Source organism: Acanthopagrus latus, chromosome 2 (assembly GCF_904848185.1).
Source record: "Acanthopagrus latus isolate v.2019 chromosome 2, fAcaLat1.1, whole genome shotgun sequence".
NCBI lineage: Eukaryota > Metazoa > Chordata > Actinopteri > Spariformes > Sparidae > Acanthopagrus > Acanthopagrus latus.
Genome location: NC_051040.1, coordinates 6437897 through 6456193, shown reverse-complemented (window position 1 = coordinate 6456193; position 18297 = coordinate 6437897). Strand labels below are relative to the sequence as shown.

The 18297-nt window shown below is 41.4% G+C and overlaps 5 protein-coding genes across 11 annotated transcripts in view; all 5 read left to right on the top strand.

Annotated features, from left to right (window-relative positions):
* LOC119033217 (T-lymphoma invasion and metastasis-inducing protein 1-like) overlaps positions 1–4668 on the top strand; it is a 45328-nt gene extending 40660 nt beyond the window's left edge. For all 7 annotated transcript variants that reach the window (XM_037123036.1, XM_037123054.1, XM_037123090.1 and 4 more), the window contains 8 exons: positions 619–798; positions 908–1026; positions 1113–1221; positions 1326–1384; positions 1609–1714; positions 1854–1941; positions 2064–2236; positions 2943–4668. In XM_037123036.1, the coding sequence (XP_036978931.1) occupies positions 619–798; positions 908–1026; positions 1113–1221; positions 1326–1384; positions 1609–1714; positions 1854–1941; positions 2064–2236; positions 2943–3454 (1346 nt within the window). In that variant the 3' untranslated portion in view covers positions 3455–4668. The remainder of the gene's footprint in view (positions 1–618; positions 799–907; positions 1027–1112; positions 1222–1325; positions 1385–1608; positions 1715–1853; positions 1942–2063; positions 2237–2942) is intronic.
* A 2618-nt stretch (positions 4669–7286) lies between these two features.
* LOC119033270 (claudin-17-like) lies at positions 7287–9091 on the top strand. Its single transcript, XM_037123164.1, has one exon. The coding sequence runs from the start codon at positions 8007–8009 to the stop codon at positions 8694–8696; it is 690 nt and encodes a 229-aa protein (XP_036979059.1). The 5' UTR covers positions 7287–8006; the 3' UTR covers positions 8697–9091.
* A 1085-nt stretch (positions 9092–10176) lies between these two features.
* Positions 10177–11708, top strand: LOC119033262 (claudin-8-like). Its single transcript, XM_037123136.1, has one exon. The coding sequence runs from the start codon at positions 10259–10261 to the stop codon at positions 11138–11140; it is 882 nt and encodes a 293-aa protein (XP_036979031.1). The 5' UTR covers positions 10177–10258; the 3' UTR covers positions 11141–11708.
* A 986-nt stretch (positions 11709–12694) lies between these two features.
* cldn8 (claudin 8) lies at positions 12695–15773 on the top strand. The gene has a single exon (XM_037123150.1). It carries the CDS (start codon positions 12764–12766, stop codon positions 13529–13531), a length of 768 nt encoding a protein of 255 aa, XP_036979045.1. The 5' UTR covers positions 12695–12763; the 3' UTR covers positions 13532–15773.
* Positions 15774–15793: 20 nt separating this feature from the next.
* Positions 15794–17449, top strand: LOC119033257 (claudin-8-like). Its single transcript, XM_037123122.1, has one exon. It carries the CDS (start codon positions 15827–15829, stop codon positions 16907–16909), a length of 1083 nt encoding a protein of 360 aa, XP_036979017.1. The 5' UTR covers positions 15794–15826; the 3' UTR covers positions 16910–17449.
* Positions 17450–18297: the final 848 nt, after the last annotated feature.

The following is an 18297-nucleotide window of genomic DNA, read 5'->3' as shown; positions in this document are numbered from 1 at the left end:
TATAATGAGCAGTTTCGAACAGTCTGTTCTTTTGCTTATACACCCACTCCTGTTAACACTTAAGTGGATGGCTTTGTTTTTGGCATTAACATTCAATGAGTCAACTACTAATTGGCCATACTGACTTTGGTAAGTTATGTGGATAAAGCAGTAAACAGATTATTCATGCCCAGTTGTAGCTGCCTCTTAGGTTATTTTATCTTTTATATTTTTGTCTACAAAAAAGGTGATAGTGACATTCTTTCGACTTGGCTGCAGGCTGTGTCTTGTGTAAGACAAAGTAAAATAATAGCTGGTTCTGAGTTTGCACAAGATCAACATGTTTTACTCCCAAAGGCTGACAAAGTCAGTGCCATTTGCAACTTTTTATCACATGTAGTGTTGATAAGCAATTGCTATATTAGCAAGAGTGGTGAGAAAATGAAAGACAAACACTATTTTTCCTTAATGGTTCCCTGAGTCTTCCCATTACCCTTTTTGAGTGACGAATATGCACTACTGCCCCTAGTGACATGGAGTTATTTCCTATCATGCAGGCGCAGAACATACAGGGTAGTTAGCCATGAGATGTCGTCTTTGCAGATGTTGTGTAATTGTTTTTTTTACTATTCATTCCAGCCAAAACGGATACTGATTTTAAGGCCTTCCTGGATGAGCGCAACCCCAAGCAGCAGCACTCTTCAACCCTGGAGTCATACCTGATCAAACCCATCCAGAGGGTGCTGAAGTATCCCCTCCTGCTGAAGGAGCTCTACTCGCTCACAGACCCAGACAGTGAGGAGCACTACCATCTAGATGGTAAGTCCCGGTCACAAGGCTGACTAACGAGATTAAATCATTTTGAATGTGGTTAAATGCGTAAGGTTACAACAATTCAACCCTAACTGTGTTTTCTGCTCATCTGAAGTCGCCATGAAAGCCATGAATAAAGTTGCCAGCCACATCAACGAGATGCAGAAGATCCATGAGGAGTTTGGAGCAGTGTTTGATCAGCTCATCACTGAGCAGAGTGGTGAAAAGAAAGAGGTAGGTTGGACAAAAGTGGATTGGCTCTATTCTGTCAAATAAAGAGTTCAAGTGGAGTGACGGCTAATAATGTTCTTTTTCACCAGGTTGCTGATCTGTCCATGGGTGACCTGCTGCTCCATACCAGTGTGACCTGGATCAACCCCCCTGCCTCCTTAGGAAAATGGAAAAAAGAGCCCCAGATGGCTACATTTGGTATGTTCAGGATGACTTTCCACCGTGATGATGTTATAAGTATGACTGTATATGATGTAAATTGCCTTTCCATGATAACTGATGTTTTCCCTATTGCTTTTTAGTCTTTAAAACAGCAGTGGTCTTTGTATGCAAGGACGGATCCAAGCAGAAAAAGAAAATGGTAGGTTTTCACACAATCAAGATGTTATCAACAGCACTGAAGCCCATTTAAAATATAATCTATTCGTTACAGCATCATTAAATCACATTGCAAATGTGCCACTTTCAGAATCAGCCCAGTGGGTCACCTGAAAAAGATTTGAACTGGATGCAGCTCATTTCATAAACAGCTTCACAGGAAAAATGATATAAATAACTCAAGTTCTTTTGCTTTAATGATTTTAGGGTGGCTCCCATCGAGTAGCTGTGTCTTCAGAAGAAAAAGACCCTTTCAGATTCCGTCACATGATCCCAACTGATGCCCTTCAAGTCAGGTCCTTGGCCAATGCAGGTAGATTACTCAGTGCATTGCATAATGAACAAAAGTGTATTGAAATACGTTTTTTTTTTCTAGAACCAGAAATGATTACTTCAGAAACCTTACAAGATTGGTCTGTACATAAGGTCACAAGTGTTGATTTCTTCCTCAGATGGCGAGGGCTCAGCTGTGTGTGAGATTGTCCACACAAAGTCAGAGTCAGAGGGAAGGCCAGAGAGGGCCTTTCAGCTGTGCTGTAGGTGAGGATATCTTCTAATGGGGGTTGAATTCCCCTGCAGATTGAAGCTTGCACTGATACAGTCCTGTCTGCTGTTATCTACAGAGTGACAAATTGATAACATGCCCCCTCTATCTCCCTCAGCTCTCCAGAGAGTAGAAAAGACTTTTTAAAGACAGTCCATTCTATCTTGAGGGAGAAGCACCGCCGGCAGCTCCTAAAGACGGAGAGTTTACCCCTCAACCAGCAGTATGTACCCTTTGGAGGAAAGCGCCTTTGTGCCCTGAAGGGAGCCCGTCCCGCCATAAATAGAGCAGGTAAATGCCAGTCTGTGGCTGCATTCACCCTTCAGCTCCAAGTGCCCCAATTATGAATTCCTTCTTATCTGATACAGATAGTATAGTATAGTTGGTGTAGTGTGAACAGAAAAATATATTTAGATGTTCATTATGACTTCAACCACAGCATTTATTTATATTATGAGGAGAGTAAGTGAAACAAACAATAGCTAATGTTATTTGAGAATATTCTTTCAAGTTTGCTTTTAACATCTTTTTTATGCTCCAGTAAGTAGTCTGTAGCTATTACCAAGATTTATTATTCGAAATAGCTCTTTTTGGTATTTTTCAGCCAAGATACTGTATGTTAATTCACCCAGACAGGAAGACCCATGTAAAGGTTATTTTACCATGACATACACCAATTTTGCTCATTGTTGTCAAAGTGACATATTTATTCATTTAGTCCTCAAAACATGAACAATGACCAAAGTTATGTTATGTCACTTGGGCTGTAACAAGCAGTTTTCATTGGCTGTTACTTTCTTGATTAGGTGAATAGTTGTTTGCTCTTGTTTCCTACAGCCCAAAATGACGTCCTAAAATGTTGTTTTGTCCACAATCCAAAGACATACAATTTACTGTCATGCAGCTCTGAGTTTCCAAAATCCAAAGCAATGGCCTGTAAATTTTTATTTAATATTTTCCATTGTTTACGTGTTACATGATCTCTTGTTCTTTGCAGCTTCTGCCCCAACCAGGACTCTAGGCCGGAGGAAGCTGGTTCGCAACCGTTTCACCATAGACACAGACATTGTTTTTGATGGTGAGCCTGAACAGGACCTCCCCTCACCACAGGAGCCCGACTCAAATCGGCTGCAGCAGCATGACAAACCAGATCAACAGCAGCAGCCAGAGTTAGCAGGTGACACAGACCGCTGGGTGGAAGAACAATTCGACCTAGAGGAATACGAGGACCAAGAGGAGTTGAAGGAGACAGACATACTCAGTGATGATGATGATGAGTTCTGCAAGACACCCAGAGCGTCATCCATTGAGGTTGACCTGGAGACCCCGGTCATGGCTTTGTCCCTGGCAAGTGAGGAAACTGAGGAGAGCGAGAGCCTCAAGTCCCCGTCGGTCAGTGAGACACCTGATGATATAAAGCTGATCGATGAAAACGTGGAGCAAACTGAGAACGATGAGATTTGGGTACGAAGGAAGCAGTCCGGTTCGTCCCCAGACGGTGCAACATAAAAGCTGATGGAGACGGGCGGAGAGGGAGTGTCTTAAACAGCTTGACACAGGCTTCATAAAGATCACTCATCAGTCTTCACAAACAATGCATGGGCATTGACGTATATCGCACAGCTAGTAGAAGATATATCCTTCCTTACCTTACTTTTGCTGAATGCTTTTTGTACAGGTAAGATCACCAGTGGAGCAATACAGGGATCCGGAATGAGGGAGCTTTATCCCAAATCAAATGCTGACAGACAGAAGTCAAGTGTAAGCTTTGAGAGATGAACTAGTGGTACAATCATGGAATCTAAATCAGTTGCTTTGATTGGCATGGTTTGCACATTTGGGCAGCATTCTATAGTCCTGCCTGCTGTTGCCAAATTTGGGTATTGTGAGAACATTAATATTTGTTTTGTCTGTGTGACTCAGAGATATTATCATAGTTAAGGGCTGTATATTATTTGTCCTTAAAGAAGTAGAATAAATAATTGCAAAGGACAGTCTTGTCTTGCATAGTTTACTGTACTTGTACATTTTCACATGAATATACACTGACATGTTTTGGGAACAGATTTCCTGGTTATGTATTATATAAGTTTTTGATCTCTTGTTTCACAGACTCAAAGCTATCTTTTTAGCCTGAAAAATATTTTGGTTGTTCTCTTGTTACATTTAATAGCAGAAATATGTAATAGTCCCTGTGTCACAGAGGCTGGGGGATTTTAATTTGTTTTAACTTAACATAATCCTGTTTTACTTGAATTTGCTGTTTCATGTTTTTGTTTACTGTGAAACTATTTTCTTGTATTTTTTCCCTTCTTGCTCTTCAGTATTGCCATTTAGTAATGCTCGATGTTACATTTCATTCTTAACACTTTGTGTGCACACTCTGTGTTCTAGAGACTTTGCACATCAGCTATTTTCAAAACGGTCAGGTGTGTTCAAAAAAGATTGTTCACTGGTAATGGATTACAAAGCAATGTTTTTTTTTTTATTTATTCATATGTAAATTAATTTGTTAGCAGAATACATAAGTAATCATTTTTTCCTCAAAGAAAGTCCAAATTTGCTCAAGCAATCAAGGGAAAAGACTTGCAGTATGTCTGAACAGTGAAAGAAGTCATACTTGTAAACAATTCATTGTGCTACTAAGACTGCATTTTTATTACTGTGTGTATATAGAAAAATGTATTGATATCATAATAAATACAGTTGTTTCTTACTTATAATTCAAAGCATCTCTCTGTAGTGATTTATTGTTTCATGTGATTTTACTCAAAAGCCTAACTCACCCGCTGCAGCTCGGCAAAACATTTTGTGATGTGCTCAGACATGACTGAGAACGACAGAACTGAACAGCTAATCGATGCTCTTCTGCCTCAAAGCAATTCACAAAGCCAGACTGCTATTCCAGAACAAAAGGGAGAAAAAAAGACAACTGAACCTTTACAGGACGTGAAGAGCCACTCTGTGTGTTTGCAAGCCACGGCTCATTAGCTGTCTGAATGATAGTGAAGGAACTAAAGCCCCAATTATCACAGAGAGGATAAAAGAACATCTGTAGTCTCACTTGGTATTAAGCATATATGATGCAGCTAAGAAATTGGTACAGAAACACAGAAAATGTCACATCATCTTAATTTTTTTTTCAGCAAAAATGTTAACAGATGTAAAAATGATCATGCCCACTCATCATGACTCATATCACAAGCAGAGTATCTGTAAATGTAATCTCAGCATGATTTTTTTTTTTTTCTGCATCACGTAGGCCTACTAAATTCTACATGTAAACAGACAAAATCAAGACCATAGAATACAAATACCTGCATTAAATAGTGGAGAAATGTAGCCAAGCTCATGGATTTCGTCTCCATATGGAGAGATTTTTGAATACTGCCATTGTTGATCCCACTCTGATCATTCCTGAGGACAACTCTTTGTGTTAAGCAGCTACTGTGTCTCGTCAAGGGTATTTCAGTGAGCGTTGGCGAGGGTCTGCTTGTGATCTCCTCTTTTATAAAAGCTCTTTGTCTCGCAAATGTCATCACAAATTTTGAGAGATGAAAAGCAGGTGCGTCGGTTACAAACACTGCAGAATACTGTGACTGGGGGAATGGCGTCAAAAGCTATCATGCCAATCACAGAAAAACTGAAATAGGTAAGATGATGAACAGTGTTTATAAGTAGACCCTAATCACCGCCTACTGAAAGACACCCTCTTGGATATGCGCTTGCGTGAAAGCTGCTCACAGTCCAAACTTAACATTTTTATGCCACAGAAGTAGTGCTGCTATAGAAGAGTGAGACTCTGTTATGAGTTGTAGATACTTGTCTTCCTTATCATTTCAGCTGTTGTAGAATTTTCAACCCCCTACAAAGACCAATTTCATCAGCAATTTAAAGCTACACATGGGGCACCATGGCTGCAGATGCCCTTGACACAATAATCTATGGTTCTCACAGCCCCATATCCTCTTTTTTTGTCTCTGAGCTCTGTGGACATCCTGCCTCCCAGGTACATTCCTGTTCTCAGGAGTGTCAATCACCACCCCACCGTAAAAGCTCCGGTGCTCCTTCAGATAAAGGGAGAAGATCACTTCAGATTTCATTATGCTGTAGATCCGCAGCAACAGTATCTACTGAAGTGCTGAGATGAGATGAGGTTGCTTCGCCAATGTCCCTTGCTTTGATGGAACAGATGCATATCTTAGCTAAGATAAAGTGGCACAAGCTTGATTTATGGGCCTCTCCTTCCATTTGACTGAAAAGACTGTTTCTGAACCTGAAACCTAAAGATAGAAGTTATAGTAGGCAGGGGAAGTAAATAGGAATAGCGGGCTATTAAATTCACTTAATAATATTATATGAATCTTATTGAAGCCCCAGAATATGTAGTCACATTTACATACAGTAGGTGGCACACATGATCTGTAGATGCACATTACTTCCTGTGCCACTACACCAGCCCTGCCCACCTTACTGTGTTTTCAGTTACTTCTGTTTGCATCATATTTTTAAATTTTTATCAAATTTATCTCACAACAACATCCAAAGCCTCAATACAAGCATCAAAAAGGTCACACAAATACAGAAAATACAACCGTTTGACTTAAGTTAAGTTCACAGCTATGAGTTTGTCACCATGAGCGAATGTGTTTACATTTAAAGCAGCTGAGCATGAGACAATAGTATCACTCAGCAAACCTGTTCCACAGGCTTTCCAGTTTCTGTTCCGGTTTTGTGAGCTCCTCTGCGACATCTCTCTCTCTCTCTCCCTCTCTCTCTCTCTTTATCTCTCCTTCCTTTGCTGTCTCCTTTACTTCTCAGAAACCAGCTGAGCGACAGGGTGAGACCAACTGACGTTAGAACAAAGGAGTGGCTCCTGTTAAGATCTATAAAAATCCCCTGTTGTTTTGAAACATTTCCTCCTTATCCCCCCATCAGGCCATCTACCTGGTCACGTTTGAAGAATTTTAGAGTCAGTTAACACAAGTCAGAACTGTCATACACAAAGTTAAAACAAACTGCTGAAAGGAAAAACACTCATTAAGCAGACAGGCTGACTGATGATTGTTTTCTACTCATGTCTTGTCTCTAATGAGTGTGGCCAAGGTCGGATTTTTTTCACTTTTTTTAATGAGGGACACAATGCCAATTTTTTTCAGGGTTAATGAGCCTCACAGTGAAGAGATGTAGAAGTTAAGTTGACAGATGTATCACTAACTCCCTTCTAAAACAAAAAACCCCACAACATTTCAAATCAATGTTGACTTTAGTGCAATACACACAGACACTGAAGCACTGTTGATTTAACTGATGTCCACAGCACACTCAAAGACAGAAAGAAGAACGGGTCACAGTAGTGTAGTGAAAATTTGATAGATGAGGAGGCAAACTAGATAAACTGCTTTTCTGAAGAGCTGACATGTTGACATACAGAAAACATTGGGTGTGTGTGTTGCTCCTTAGGTTGATCACACCCAAAGGAACAAGTTTTGTTTCCAAATTCACACATTTTTCAAACAAAAACGACATTCCAGCTTCTTAAGTGTAATGATTAGCTGCTTTTCTTTGTCACTTACGATGGTAAATGAGGAGTCTTTGGGTTTACAGCAGCTGATTGGATAAAAAGAAGCAATTGAAAGATTTCACTTTGGGCTTTGGTACATTTTGATGAGTATCTAAAGAAAGTTGGGGGACATTTTATAGATGAACTGGTCAATTATGAAACATAATTCATAGTTGCTGTCATAATGCAAAGAGCTGAATTACATGATTGCTTTGAAGCTTCCCCCCTCATGCACTCTTTTTGTTTTACTCCCTACAATAATCCTACTTTTTTCATTGGCACTTGTCATGCAGGTTGAGCGATGATGAGAAATGTGCGACACACATTGAAAGTCAGAGTAGCATGGAGTATGTGTAGAGGTCAAGTAAACACAAACCAGAATGATGACATTTCAGGCATTGTGATACAATCACAGATTAAAAGCTCTGCAAAACAGATCGGTTGGGCAGTCTTTATTAGTAGACGGATGAGAGACGAGACCATACTTCTATTTGAGCCATGAGAGCAAAGTTGGAGGTCTTAGCCCTGGTCCTGGGCTTCATCGGCTTGTTTGGGACCATAGCTATCACTGCGATGCCCATGTGGAGGGTCACTGCCTTCATTGGCGCCAATATCATTGTCATGGAAGTACTCTGGGAGGGCTTGTGGATGGACTGCTACAGCCAGGCTGACATCAAGATGCAGTGCAAAGTGTATGACTCACTTCTTATTCTCCCACCAGAGCTGCAGGCGGCCAGGGCGCTCATGTGTGTCTCCATAGTCCTGGTTGTCATCGCCTTGTGCATCGCAGGATGTGGGACAAAGAAGAGCAAATGCTGCGACAACAATATAAGAAGCAAGAACATCACCCTGGCCTTGGGGGCTAGTTTGTATCTGCTTTCCTTTGTGACCACGCTCATCCCTGTCAGCTGGGTGGGCCACACTGTCATCAGCAACTTTTACAACCCAGCAGTGGTGGATTCTCAGAAACGGGAGCTGGGGCAGGCCCTCTTCATTGGCTGGGTTACTTCTGGTATTCTGCTAATCACCGGCATCATCCTCCTGTTCAGCTTCAGCAAACGCAGATCAGAGGAGGAAGAACCCTACGCTGACGCCTACCTTATGGGATCAAGGGACATAAAGAAAGAGAGGAGCGTGCAGCTGGAGAGGACACCTTCCAGCTCTCATAGGCATCAAGAGTATGTGTAAAGAACTGTGCTGCCCTCGATTAATGTGTATTCCCTCTATACGTGACTCATTTGAAAGATGCTGTGACATGTGACAAGATGAAGTCTAGAGTGTGCAAAGTTTGTATGAAAGCGTTTGTTCTCACTACCTACTGTACAAATCTGAATCACCCTTACTGTTTAAATGACTAATGCACTGTGTTAATTTTGCATGATAAAAGCTTCTCATCTCCATTGTTTGTACCGTCTATTCAAGTTCTTCACAGCTGCACTAAAATATTTGTACATATTCATACCTTGATATGCTAATTTGCTGTTAATGTGATTGTTTTTACCTGCTCAGGTGTTCTTAATCCACATCAACCTGGTCACAGAGAGGTTTCAAATAAAAGGTTTGATTCCATGTTTGCTTGTGTCATTGAATTCCTGAACATTTCTAGCAAGCGCATATTATCTACATCCACACCCACACAGGAAGATTTCAGTGTGGCAGTGACGAGGTGAGAACTGCTGGAAAACGGACAATACTGTGTTGCAATGAAACCAACCCTACTCAAGTTTCTGTGCTCAACGCCTTTTCATCAGCTCAGTTTATAAATAAAGGAGGAGACAGCTTGACATCTGTGATCATCCTATCAGCTTTCGGTCTAAGAGCGACACAGATTCAGCAACAACATAACCTGCACACATTACAGCAGCCAGCACCTACAAACATTTAGAGACATAAACATGTAAACTGATCATCCAAAATTAATTATTTCATTATTTATTTTTACTTTTTGATTAGAAAGTCCAGCTGCAATTCTTAATCAGTCCATTTTCATTAATCACCAACTACTTTGATGATTGACAAATAAATTTGCCTAATTTTGTTTATGAAAAAAGTCAACATTCTCTCATTTTGGCTTCTTCAGAATAGAGAATATTTTCATGTTTCTTACCTCCTCTATAACAGTTAACCAAACACAAATGAAAGACATTTGTCCTCATGTCCTCTTGGGCATATTAGGAAACACTGATCAACACTTTTTCACCTTTTCAGACATTTTATGGACCAAACAACTAGTCAATTAATAGAGAAAATACTTGACAGATTAATAAACAATGAAAAACTTCGGTAACAGCTTTATAAAAAAGGCCATACATTTAATTGTATAATATTCAGCTCAAAGTTCCAACCAGTAATGGCAATGAGAACTTAGTTTTTGCCTTTTCTCTCTCTAAGTCATTGAAAATACTTTGTCGAATGTCTCCTGGCTTAACTTTGAAACAGAAGAAACACTTTGATCAGCTGTGACTTTATACAGTGATTTAATTAGATTTTGATTAAGTGACTTAATCACAAGACCAAACAGCTGATTGTCAGTAGAGGTAGTTGCATTTGCATTCAAAACAAGCATCACTCTTTGGTGTGGCCTCACATATCTGGCTGTAAAGCAGCTCAACCAGTAAGATTGCTTTGCATCGTTAGCATTTTTTTGTGGGTGTATAAGTCCCCTGACTTCCTCCTCTCCTCAGATTTGATTCCTTTGGCGTGAGAGTGCAGCCAAAGGTCCATCTTTGGCTCACTGTGTGATAGCCACAATGGCCTCTTACACTGCTTACAGTGGCTACAGCAAGCCACCACTAACCTACGCGCCCTCTTACTACGACGAGAAGCAGGCGAAGGCCTATACAGACTATCAAGACTCCGTATATGAGGAAAAACAGAGAATTGCGAAGAAGGACCGTCGGGATGCCATCTGTTGTGAGGTGGTGGCCCTCATCATTGGTTTCATTGGACTAATTGGAGTGGCAGCCGTGACAGGCCTGCCGATGTGGAAGGTAACGGCCTTCATCGAGGAGAACATAATTGTCATGGAGACCCGCTGGGAGGGTTTGTGGATGAACTGCTACAGACAAGCCAACATCAGGATGCAGTGCAAGGTGTACGATTCCCTACTGTTTCTGCCCCCGGACCTCCAGGCTGCCAGGGGTCTGATGTGCAGCTCAGTGGCTCTGACTTGCTTCGCCCTCATCGTCGCAGCAGTTGGGATGAAGTGTACCAAGGTGGTGGACCATCGGGCTCGCACCAAGCATATTGTTCTCGTGGCTGGGGGCTGTCTGTTCCTGTTGGCCTGTATTACTACCCTGATCCCTGTGTCTTGGACTGGCCATGTCATCATCAGGGATTTCTACAACCCACTGCTGATCGATGCCCAACGTCGGGAGCTTGGGGAGGCTCTTTACATCGGCTGGGTGACCTCAGCTTTGCTTTTCACCGCCGGAGTGATCCTGCTGTGCCGTCATGCTCCTCGCACCCAGGACCAAGATGAGAGGATTATATACAATCCTGGGGGAAATATCTACCAACCTGCATACCAACCTGGATACCAACCATACACCTACCAGCCAGCTTATACCTACCAGCCTGCCTACTCTGCACCCCCACCAGGATCTGTGGCATACACACCAAGTCAGTACTAAAGACGGAATTCAGAGACAAATTTGGACTCTTTAAAAACAAAAGAAAGAAAAAAAGTCAAAATCTGGTGCATTCGAATGAGCTTTATCAATTGACTAACGACCACACGCTGTTATTGAAAATGGCTAAATCTTTCATTATTTTTTCAGAGGGCAAAGTGTGTAGCAGAGAGTGAAATTCATAATGGAACTGATTTTTTGTTTGTTTTTTTTACCATGATGAACTGTGCTGATTTAATGTATGCTTTGTGTGTTTCCAAACACTTAATTCAGACTAAATCATATCTGTCACTGAGGCAGTATTTGTTAAATTTGTAACAATACAGAGGTAACAGTTGATATCTTTTTCTTTACAGCCTCTGCCGACATGCTCTTTGAGAACAAATTATGCACTACGCCTTTTTCAAATAGCATACCTCCAAATGATTTGTGTAGACTGCTGAGTTTTTGTTATAAATGTACATATGTTTTTCAAAATGCTGGCCAAAATACAAGGTCACCTGTGGTTTCCAATAAAGGGATAAAGTTGAGAAAAACTGTGAATTTCGTTGTCATTCCTGGTGTATTTTCATTAAAAGAGGCAAGTCTGATCAAGAAGTAAGGGTAAGTTTTTGCTCCCTGCGAAATGCTCTCAAGTTTTCGTGGGATTCAAAACTTTGTACTGAAACTGCTCCTGTCTCACCAGCAGTTGTGTAATTGGAAAGTCACATTGTTTAGTTCTGGTGCCTCCATTGTTATCTGTGGAAATGTGCCTAAGCTAGTAAAACCAGACTGTTCACACAGGACCGCCCAAAATGCAAACCTGCCAAGAGATTTAATTTCAACCAAGCCAGAGCTGCAACTGCCTGCCTCTTTCAGAGCACAGATAGACACAAGAGACCCAGACAAGAAATCCAATACTGACAGTGAAACATGGGTACACAAGCATTAGCCCATCCCATGACACACACACACACACACACACACACACACACACACACACACACACACACACACACACACACACACACACACACACACACACACACACATCCCATTTCATTTATACACTTTTAAATACCCTAAATAAAAAGAGACCCCAAAATGGTGAACAAATATGAGTTTCAATAGAACAAATACTAGGTTCAGCCCGAGAGCTCATGGATGTCTACAATATCTGTGGTTTGAACTAGTAATTCATTAACAAAAGATCTATTGCTTTTGTATGAGCTCACTGCTAATAACAAGCTGCTCAACAATAAAAATTCCCTCCTTGTTAATAAATACCCATAAAAAAAACAGAAAAAAGCTTCCTCTTTCAAGGTGTGATCTGAGAATGTAAACTGAGACTTCTGAATAAACCAAGTGGCAGTTTACAGGAGCTCCAGTGAAAGGCGTACAAAGAAAAAAAAAAGAAAAAACACCTGGGGGATTCTGTTTCCTAGCAGCGGGTCACAATTCCCAGCCCTCCCATTCTGGTGTCCTGTCCACAGGGAGGAGGCAGCACAGGTGATCATCAACCTGCTCCTCCTCCTCCACTGGGATGCAAAGCCACTCAATAGAGTGGATCCACTGCTTCCTACTATAGTAGCACCGCGTCCGCACATTATTGTGCGCATGAGCTTGGAGGAATAGGAGGGGGACAGGATGGCCAACTCAGCACTGGAGATAGTGGGTCTGCTATTGACCCTTATTGGGCTGATTGGGGCAGCAGCAAGCACTGGAATGCCAATGTGGAGAGTCACAGCCTTCATCGGGGAGAACATAATTGTGTTTGAGACCCGCTACGAGGGTCTATGGATGAATTGCTTTCGGCAGGCCGACATCAGAATGCAGTGTAAGGTGTACGACTCTCTCCTGGCCCTGCCCCCTGACCTGCAGGCAGCTCGGGGTCTCATGTGCTGCGCTCTGGCCCTGGGTGGTCTCGGCTTGTTGATCGGTTTGGTGGGGATGCAGTGCACATCATGTATCCAAAACAACGATCGGGCCAAGCGGATGGTCCTCATCATTGCAGGAAGCATGATCATAATGGCATGCATCTGTGTCATTATCCCCGTGTCCTGGACGGGTCATGTCATCATAAGGGACTTCTACAACCCGTTGCTGATTGATGCCCAGCGCAGGGAGCTCGGAGAGGCTCTGTACATCGGCTGGGTGGCGGCCGCCTTCTTGTTCGCCGGAGGATGCATGTTTGTTTGTTGCAATCTGCAGTCTGAAGGCAAAGAATCACGGAGGTACATATACTCAAGGAACTCTGACTACATGGCCTATCCTCCTCCACAGCCTCTCCAGCCTCAGCAGCTGGTCCTACTTCCCCAAGCCCAGCCTCAGCCAGTGCTGTCAAGACACCCATCAACCAACTACAGCTACTACTCCAGACACCCCTCTGTCCGGAGCGGGGTGGCCTATCTCTGAACATTTAAACAGACTGAGGTAATGATTATCACAGCTATGGTCACTATATGCAAGGGAGTTTCTTTTTAATATGGGAGTTGCTTGGCAGTTCAATCTATAATACATTTCAATGTCAAAAATAAATTTCAGGTAAAAAAAAAATAAATCCACTCACATTTCAATGAATACATTTACTGTGAATGCAAATGGATAGATGGATTTAAATCACTCCAAACAAACCAAGCCAAATGTTTTCATGAAGGATTCATTATTTCAGTCATTCTTCAAGCATAAATTTCAAACATTTGCTGGTTTTAGCTTTTTAAATGAAATGTAAGGACCTGCTGCTTGTCTTTGTCATTAATGATAGTAAATGACATTTTGAATACATCACTTTTTGGCTCTGGGAGATTGTGATGAGCATTTTTACTTTTTTTTTCACACATTTAAAAAACTGATTAATCGAGTCATTGTCAGCGGATAGCCTAATTGATAACAAAAATCATTGATTGCAGCCCTACAGGAAATTCATTATTTCATTATTTTTATATGTTGTAAAATCAAATCTTCTACTGACAACCTTATTTTTTGTTTATCATTAGGTTATAACTTTTGTAAGTGTAAGCTGTATATAACAATGTATGCAATCTTTAACTTTAATTTGTGTTTCCTGTTAGAGTGCTATTTGTTGTTGACACATGAGCTATGTACATAGTAATGCGGACAGGTAATACTTATATTTAAGTAGTTATATTTCAACCCATTTTCCTTCCACCTTAGCAGGGCCTGAGCTATGTATTCAAAATTACACCCATCAACACACACGCATGCACAATCTTACTGTCACACATCTGTATAGCATAAATGACCTCTCAGGCCAATCACCCCAAAACAAATGGTCCTTGTATGTTTCTGCTCGGTCTACTAGTTGTATCCTGATTTAACCAGAATAAGACACGTGATCCACAAATGGAAAACAAGGCACACACAATACAGGAACTACCCCGAGGACAGTAAATACTATCTTGGTGACTCCTAGTGTAAAAACTATGTGTTTAAAACTCAAAACATTATGTGTGTCTATGAAAAACAACTGTGAGTCTTTGTTTAAGTTTGGTATGATGCCCTGGAGCGCTTGGAAACTGATGGAACTGAACAAATGACTGAGTAAACATGAGATTCAGGTTTGAGACTGCTTGTTAAAGGTGTGGAAACTTAACCTGACCTAGTGTTTGCGAAGAAGCTGCACAGACACAACGTGACAGCATGATCATGTGATAAGAATTTGCAAGTCACTTTGAATGGCGCTGAAGAGAGCTTTATAGCAAAACTTGTCTAGTTCATTTCCGGGTCGACTCCAGCACTGTATGTTTGAGCAGTGAGGGGATATTTCCATCTCTGTTCAGTCAAGTATATTTGCTCTTGAACCATCATTTCACCTTCAAATTCAGTTACTTTGAAATGTGAGTTTCCATTAAGATTACAATTGCAGAACTCCAAATACACTGGAGGTAAATAAAATGTCAAACAGGAAAATTCAATGATGTAATGGCAATGTTTTGTTTTTCTGTTTACCTTAAAAGGTTCAGTGTGTAGGACTCTATAGGATCTATAAGCAGAAATGGAATATAATATTCACAATTGTGTTTTCATTGCTGTAAAATAGCTTAAAACAACAAATCTCTTTTTTTATTACCTTGGAAAGAGCATTTTAACTGGCTCGATAATGAGCCTTTTGCCTTTAAGCGGCCAACGTAGGGGTGGTTATTTTCAGTTGGTCAATCCTACACACGGGACCTTTAAGATGACACCAAACTGAAGGGACAACAATCAGTAACTGTATTTAGGCTTTGTGATGAGAGATTCCTCTCTGTTCCATCTCCTTAAAAGTCTTTTATGCTCTCCTGTGGACAACAGAAGTACTGCAGGATCTGCTCTGCTACACTGTATATTTGTTTGATTCTGAATAAGTTTCACATATTATTATGGAGAATAAAAACATGGAAAGTGACAAACACTTTTCTGAAGTTGAGAGTGGTTTCTGGATTTTCTGGTTTGTTGGTGTTTGTTGCTAGAGACACTGATAGCACAGATATGCCACTATAGCCAGAGGAACCATAAACACAAAATAAGCAGAGGTCCTCTTTACCCCCATTGCTCTGAGCCAACCAGGTGACTGCAAGATTTCTTTCCCATAACAAACCTTCTCCCGCAGCATTCACACTGCATCAGATGAGAGGATCATTGCTGCCTCGGACACGTCTCTGACTTCTCTGGCTGAATTTGAATGTGGACATAGCTGACCTACACTGCATAATGGTTCAAAGTGTTACAGAAATAGCTGCACTGTGTGTCGGCCTGGTTGGACTGATTGGGGCGGCGGCTACTACGGGGTTGCCGATGTGGAAGGTGACAGCTTTCATCGGGGAGAACATAATTGTGATGGAAACTCGCTGGGAGGGCCTGTGGATGAACTGCTTCCGACAAGCCAACATCAGGATGCAGTGTAAGGTGTACGACTCCCTGCTCTTCCTGCCCCCGGACTTACAAGCAGCCAGGGGTCTGATGTGCTGTTCCCTGGCCTTGTCGGGGCTGGGTCTCCTTGTCGCTATGGCAGGAATGCGATGTGTTTCCTGTTTTCGGGGTAATGATTATGTCAAGACCATTATCCTGATGGTTGCAGGTGGTATGCAGTTCATGGCAAGTGTCTGTGTGTTTATCCCAGTGTCATGGACAGGTCATGTCATCATTAGGGATTTTTACAATCCCTTGCTAATTGACGCCCAGAGGAGGGAGCTGGGAGAGGCTCTCTACATCGGTTGGGTGACCGGTGCCTTCCTTTTCGCCTCAGCCATGTTGTTCCTATGTCGCCGTATGCCCTCAGACAAAGGCTCATTTGACATGTATCACCCAGCAAACTTGCTCAGTTTCAAGCCAAGACACAGTAATCAACCTCAAATGAATTATCATCCTGTCTCGACTCTTTCCAGCATAGGATCCAGCGCACACCAGCCTTCTCTGCAGAACAACAGCTTTGTTGGACCACGACTTTCAACACCAACACAAAACGTCCCTACAAATAATGCGGCACTGATCAACCCTCATGTTGTCTATAACCCGGGTCAACCTGAAAATGCCTCATTGTATTATCCAGGCAGCATGGCTCATCATTCCTCTGTGCGAAGCTCTAACCATGCTGGAAGTCTGTACATGCCAGGCAACTCCCTGTACATCAGCCAAACCAACACGCCATATTCTCTGTCCGGCACCGGCATGCCCACTGCATCCTACCAGTCCAGTTTTCATCCGGTTCCAAACACTCCTGTTTTCATAGGATATACAGCATCAAAACTTCATCCAGGGTCTCACAATGGGAGCAGTGCTGGTGTATATATATAAAGAAAAATCATGAGTGAGTTCAACTTTATCGACACAAAGCAAGCACTATTATTTCAAACTGTCACCACATTTAAACTGCTGCACATTAGAGGCAAGATGAAGGTATTATCTCTGCTTGTGTGCCCAGTCTTAATAACCTTTTAAATGTTTTTCTAATATGCTTTTTTTTTTTTTTTTACAATTTCTATTGTGTTAAAAAAATGGATGATCCAGTTGAGCAACAGCTGTTGTTGTAAGCATAAATAAGAGTGGCATCATGTTTTCATGAAGCTCTGCTACGGGCATACTTTCCCGAAATAGAGAGATTTATGAGAAATCATCTGTCTGGAACATCGTTGCCATATGTTTTTGTATCTTTGTAAGCATCTGTTCAGCATATTTTTTAATTTGTTGTGGGTATCATTGTTCACGGTTTCAACCTGTTTTTCTGCCTATTGCCCATGTTTGCTGCTAGGATAGGCTGTCTGTGTAGCAGCAGTATAGAAACAGTAAAATAAGTTAATGTCAAAGGTTAAAATATGTTGTAAATACAAAATAAAAGAATAAATGTTACTAAATATCTTGTGGTAGCAGTAAAGGTGTTATTTGAAAGCCTATTGTCAGTGTGGTAAGGTACTGAACTCAAAATCTTTTTCCTGATAAACTATATTTGTTAATATGAATGTATATTTGGATTTCCTGGCTGGGAACATTTTTGGATCTGTGGCCACTGCTGGCAGTAAAATGTCCTGTCAATGCTACCACCACTGTGGCATGAACCAATCACAGACACTGTCATTATTCACCACTAGATGACGCCAGAGGACGTGATGAGTTTGTTAAACCGTGGACAGACAGTGCCATCTTCACACTGAAGGTGTCAAGAGTAATGACCAGAGGAATAATTAGAAAATATGAGAACCTGGATTGAGCTACAGGCCACCTAGAAAAATAATTAACATGTTGGAGTGAGTGCATCTTATTATACTGTGTTCTTCCATTCTTACCATTTCATCATTAGGGAAAGTGACTTTTTGATAACATAGTATATTAAAATTTGGTTTCGACCAACAGATAAGATGGTGATATCATGCTGGCTGACTGATTTGTATCTATCTTTTTATCACCAGGAGAAACATCATATTACAGAGCACCTTTTGATAAATATATTTTATCCCAGAAAAATCCAGTTAAGGATATTCTAGCTGTTAGTGAGCATGTAAAGAAATCATTTTGAGTATCAGTGTCTAATTTTGCTAATTTCTGGGGAATTAAATCATAGTGAGATTACACTAATCCCAAGAAACCCACTGGAACAACCCAGATGCTTCTCCCTTGCGTGGGGAGATGTGGTTTGCATCATTATCACCAGTTGCTGTTCGGTCCAGCTGAGCAGCCTGCAACCAGTC

Excerpts from the sequence above, each read along its gene's own strand:
- cldn8 (XM_037123150.1), top strand. The coding sequence starts at position 12,764 with ATGGCCAACTCAGCACTGGAGATAGTGGGTCTGCTATTGACCCTTATT.
- LOC119033270 (XM_037123164.1), top strand. The coding sequence starts at position 8,007 with ATGAGAGCAAAGTTGGAGGTCTTAGCCCTGGTCCTGGGCTTCATCGGC.
- LOC119033257 (XM_037123122.1), top strand. The coding sequence starts at position 15,827 with ATGGTTCAAAGTGTTACAGAAATAGCTGCACTGTGTGTCGGCCTGGTT.
- LOC119033262 (XM_037123136.1), top strand. The coding sequence starts at position 10,259 with ATGGCCTCTTACACTGCTTACAGTGGCTACAGCAAGCCACCACTAACC.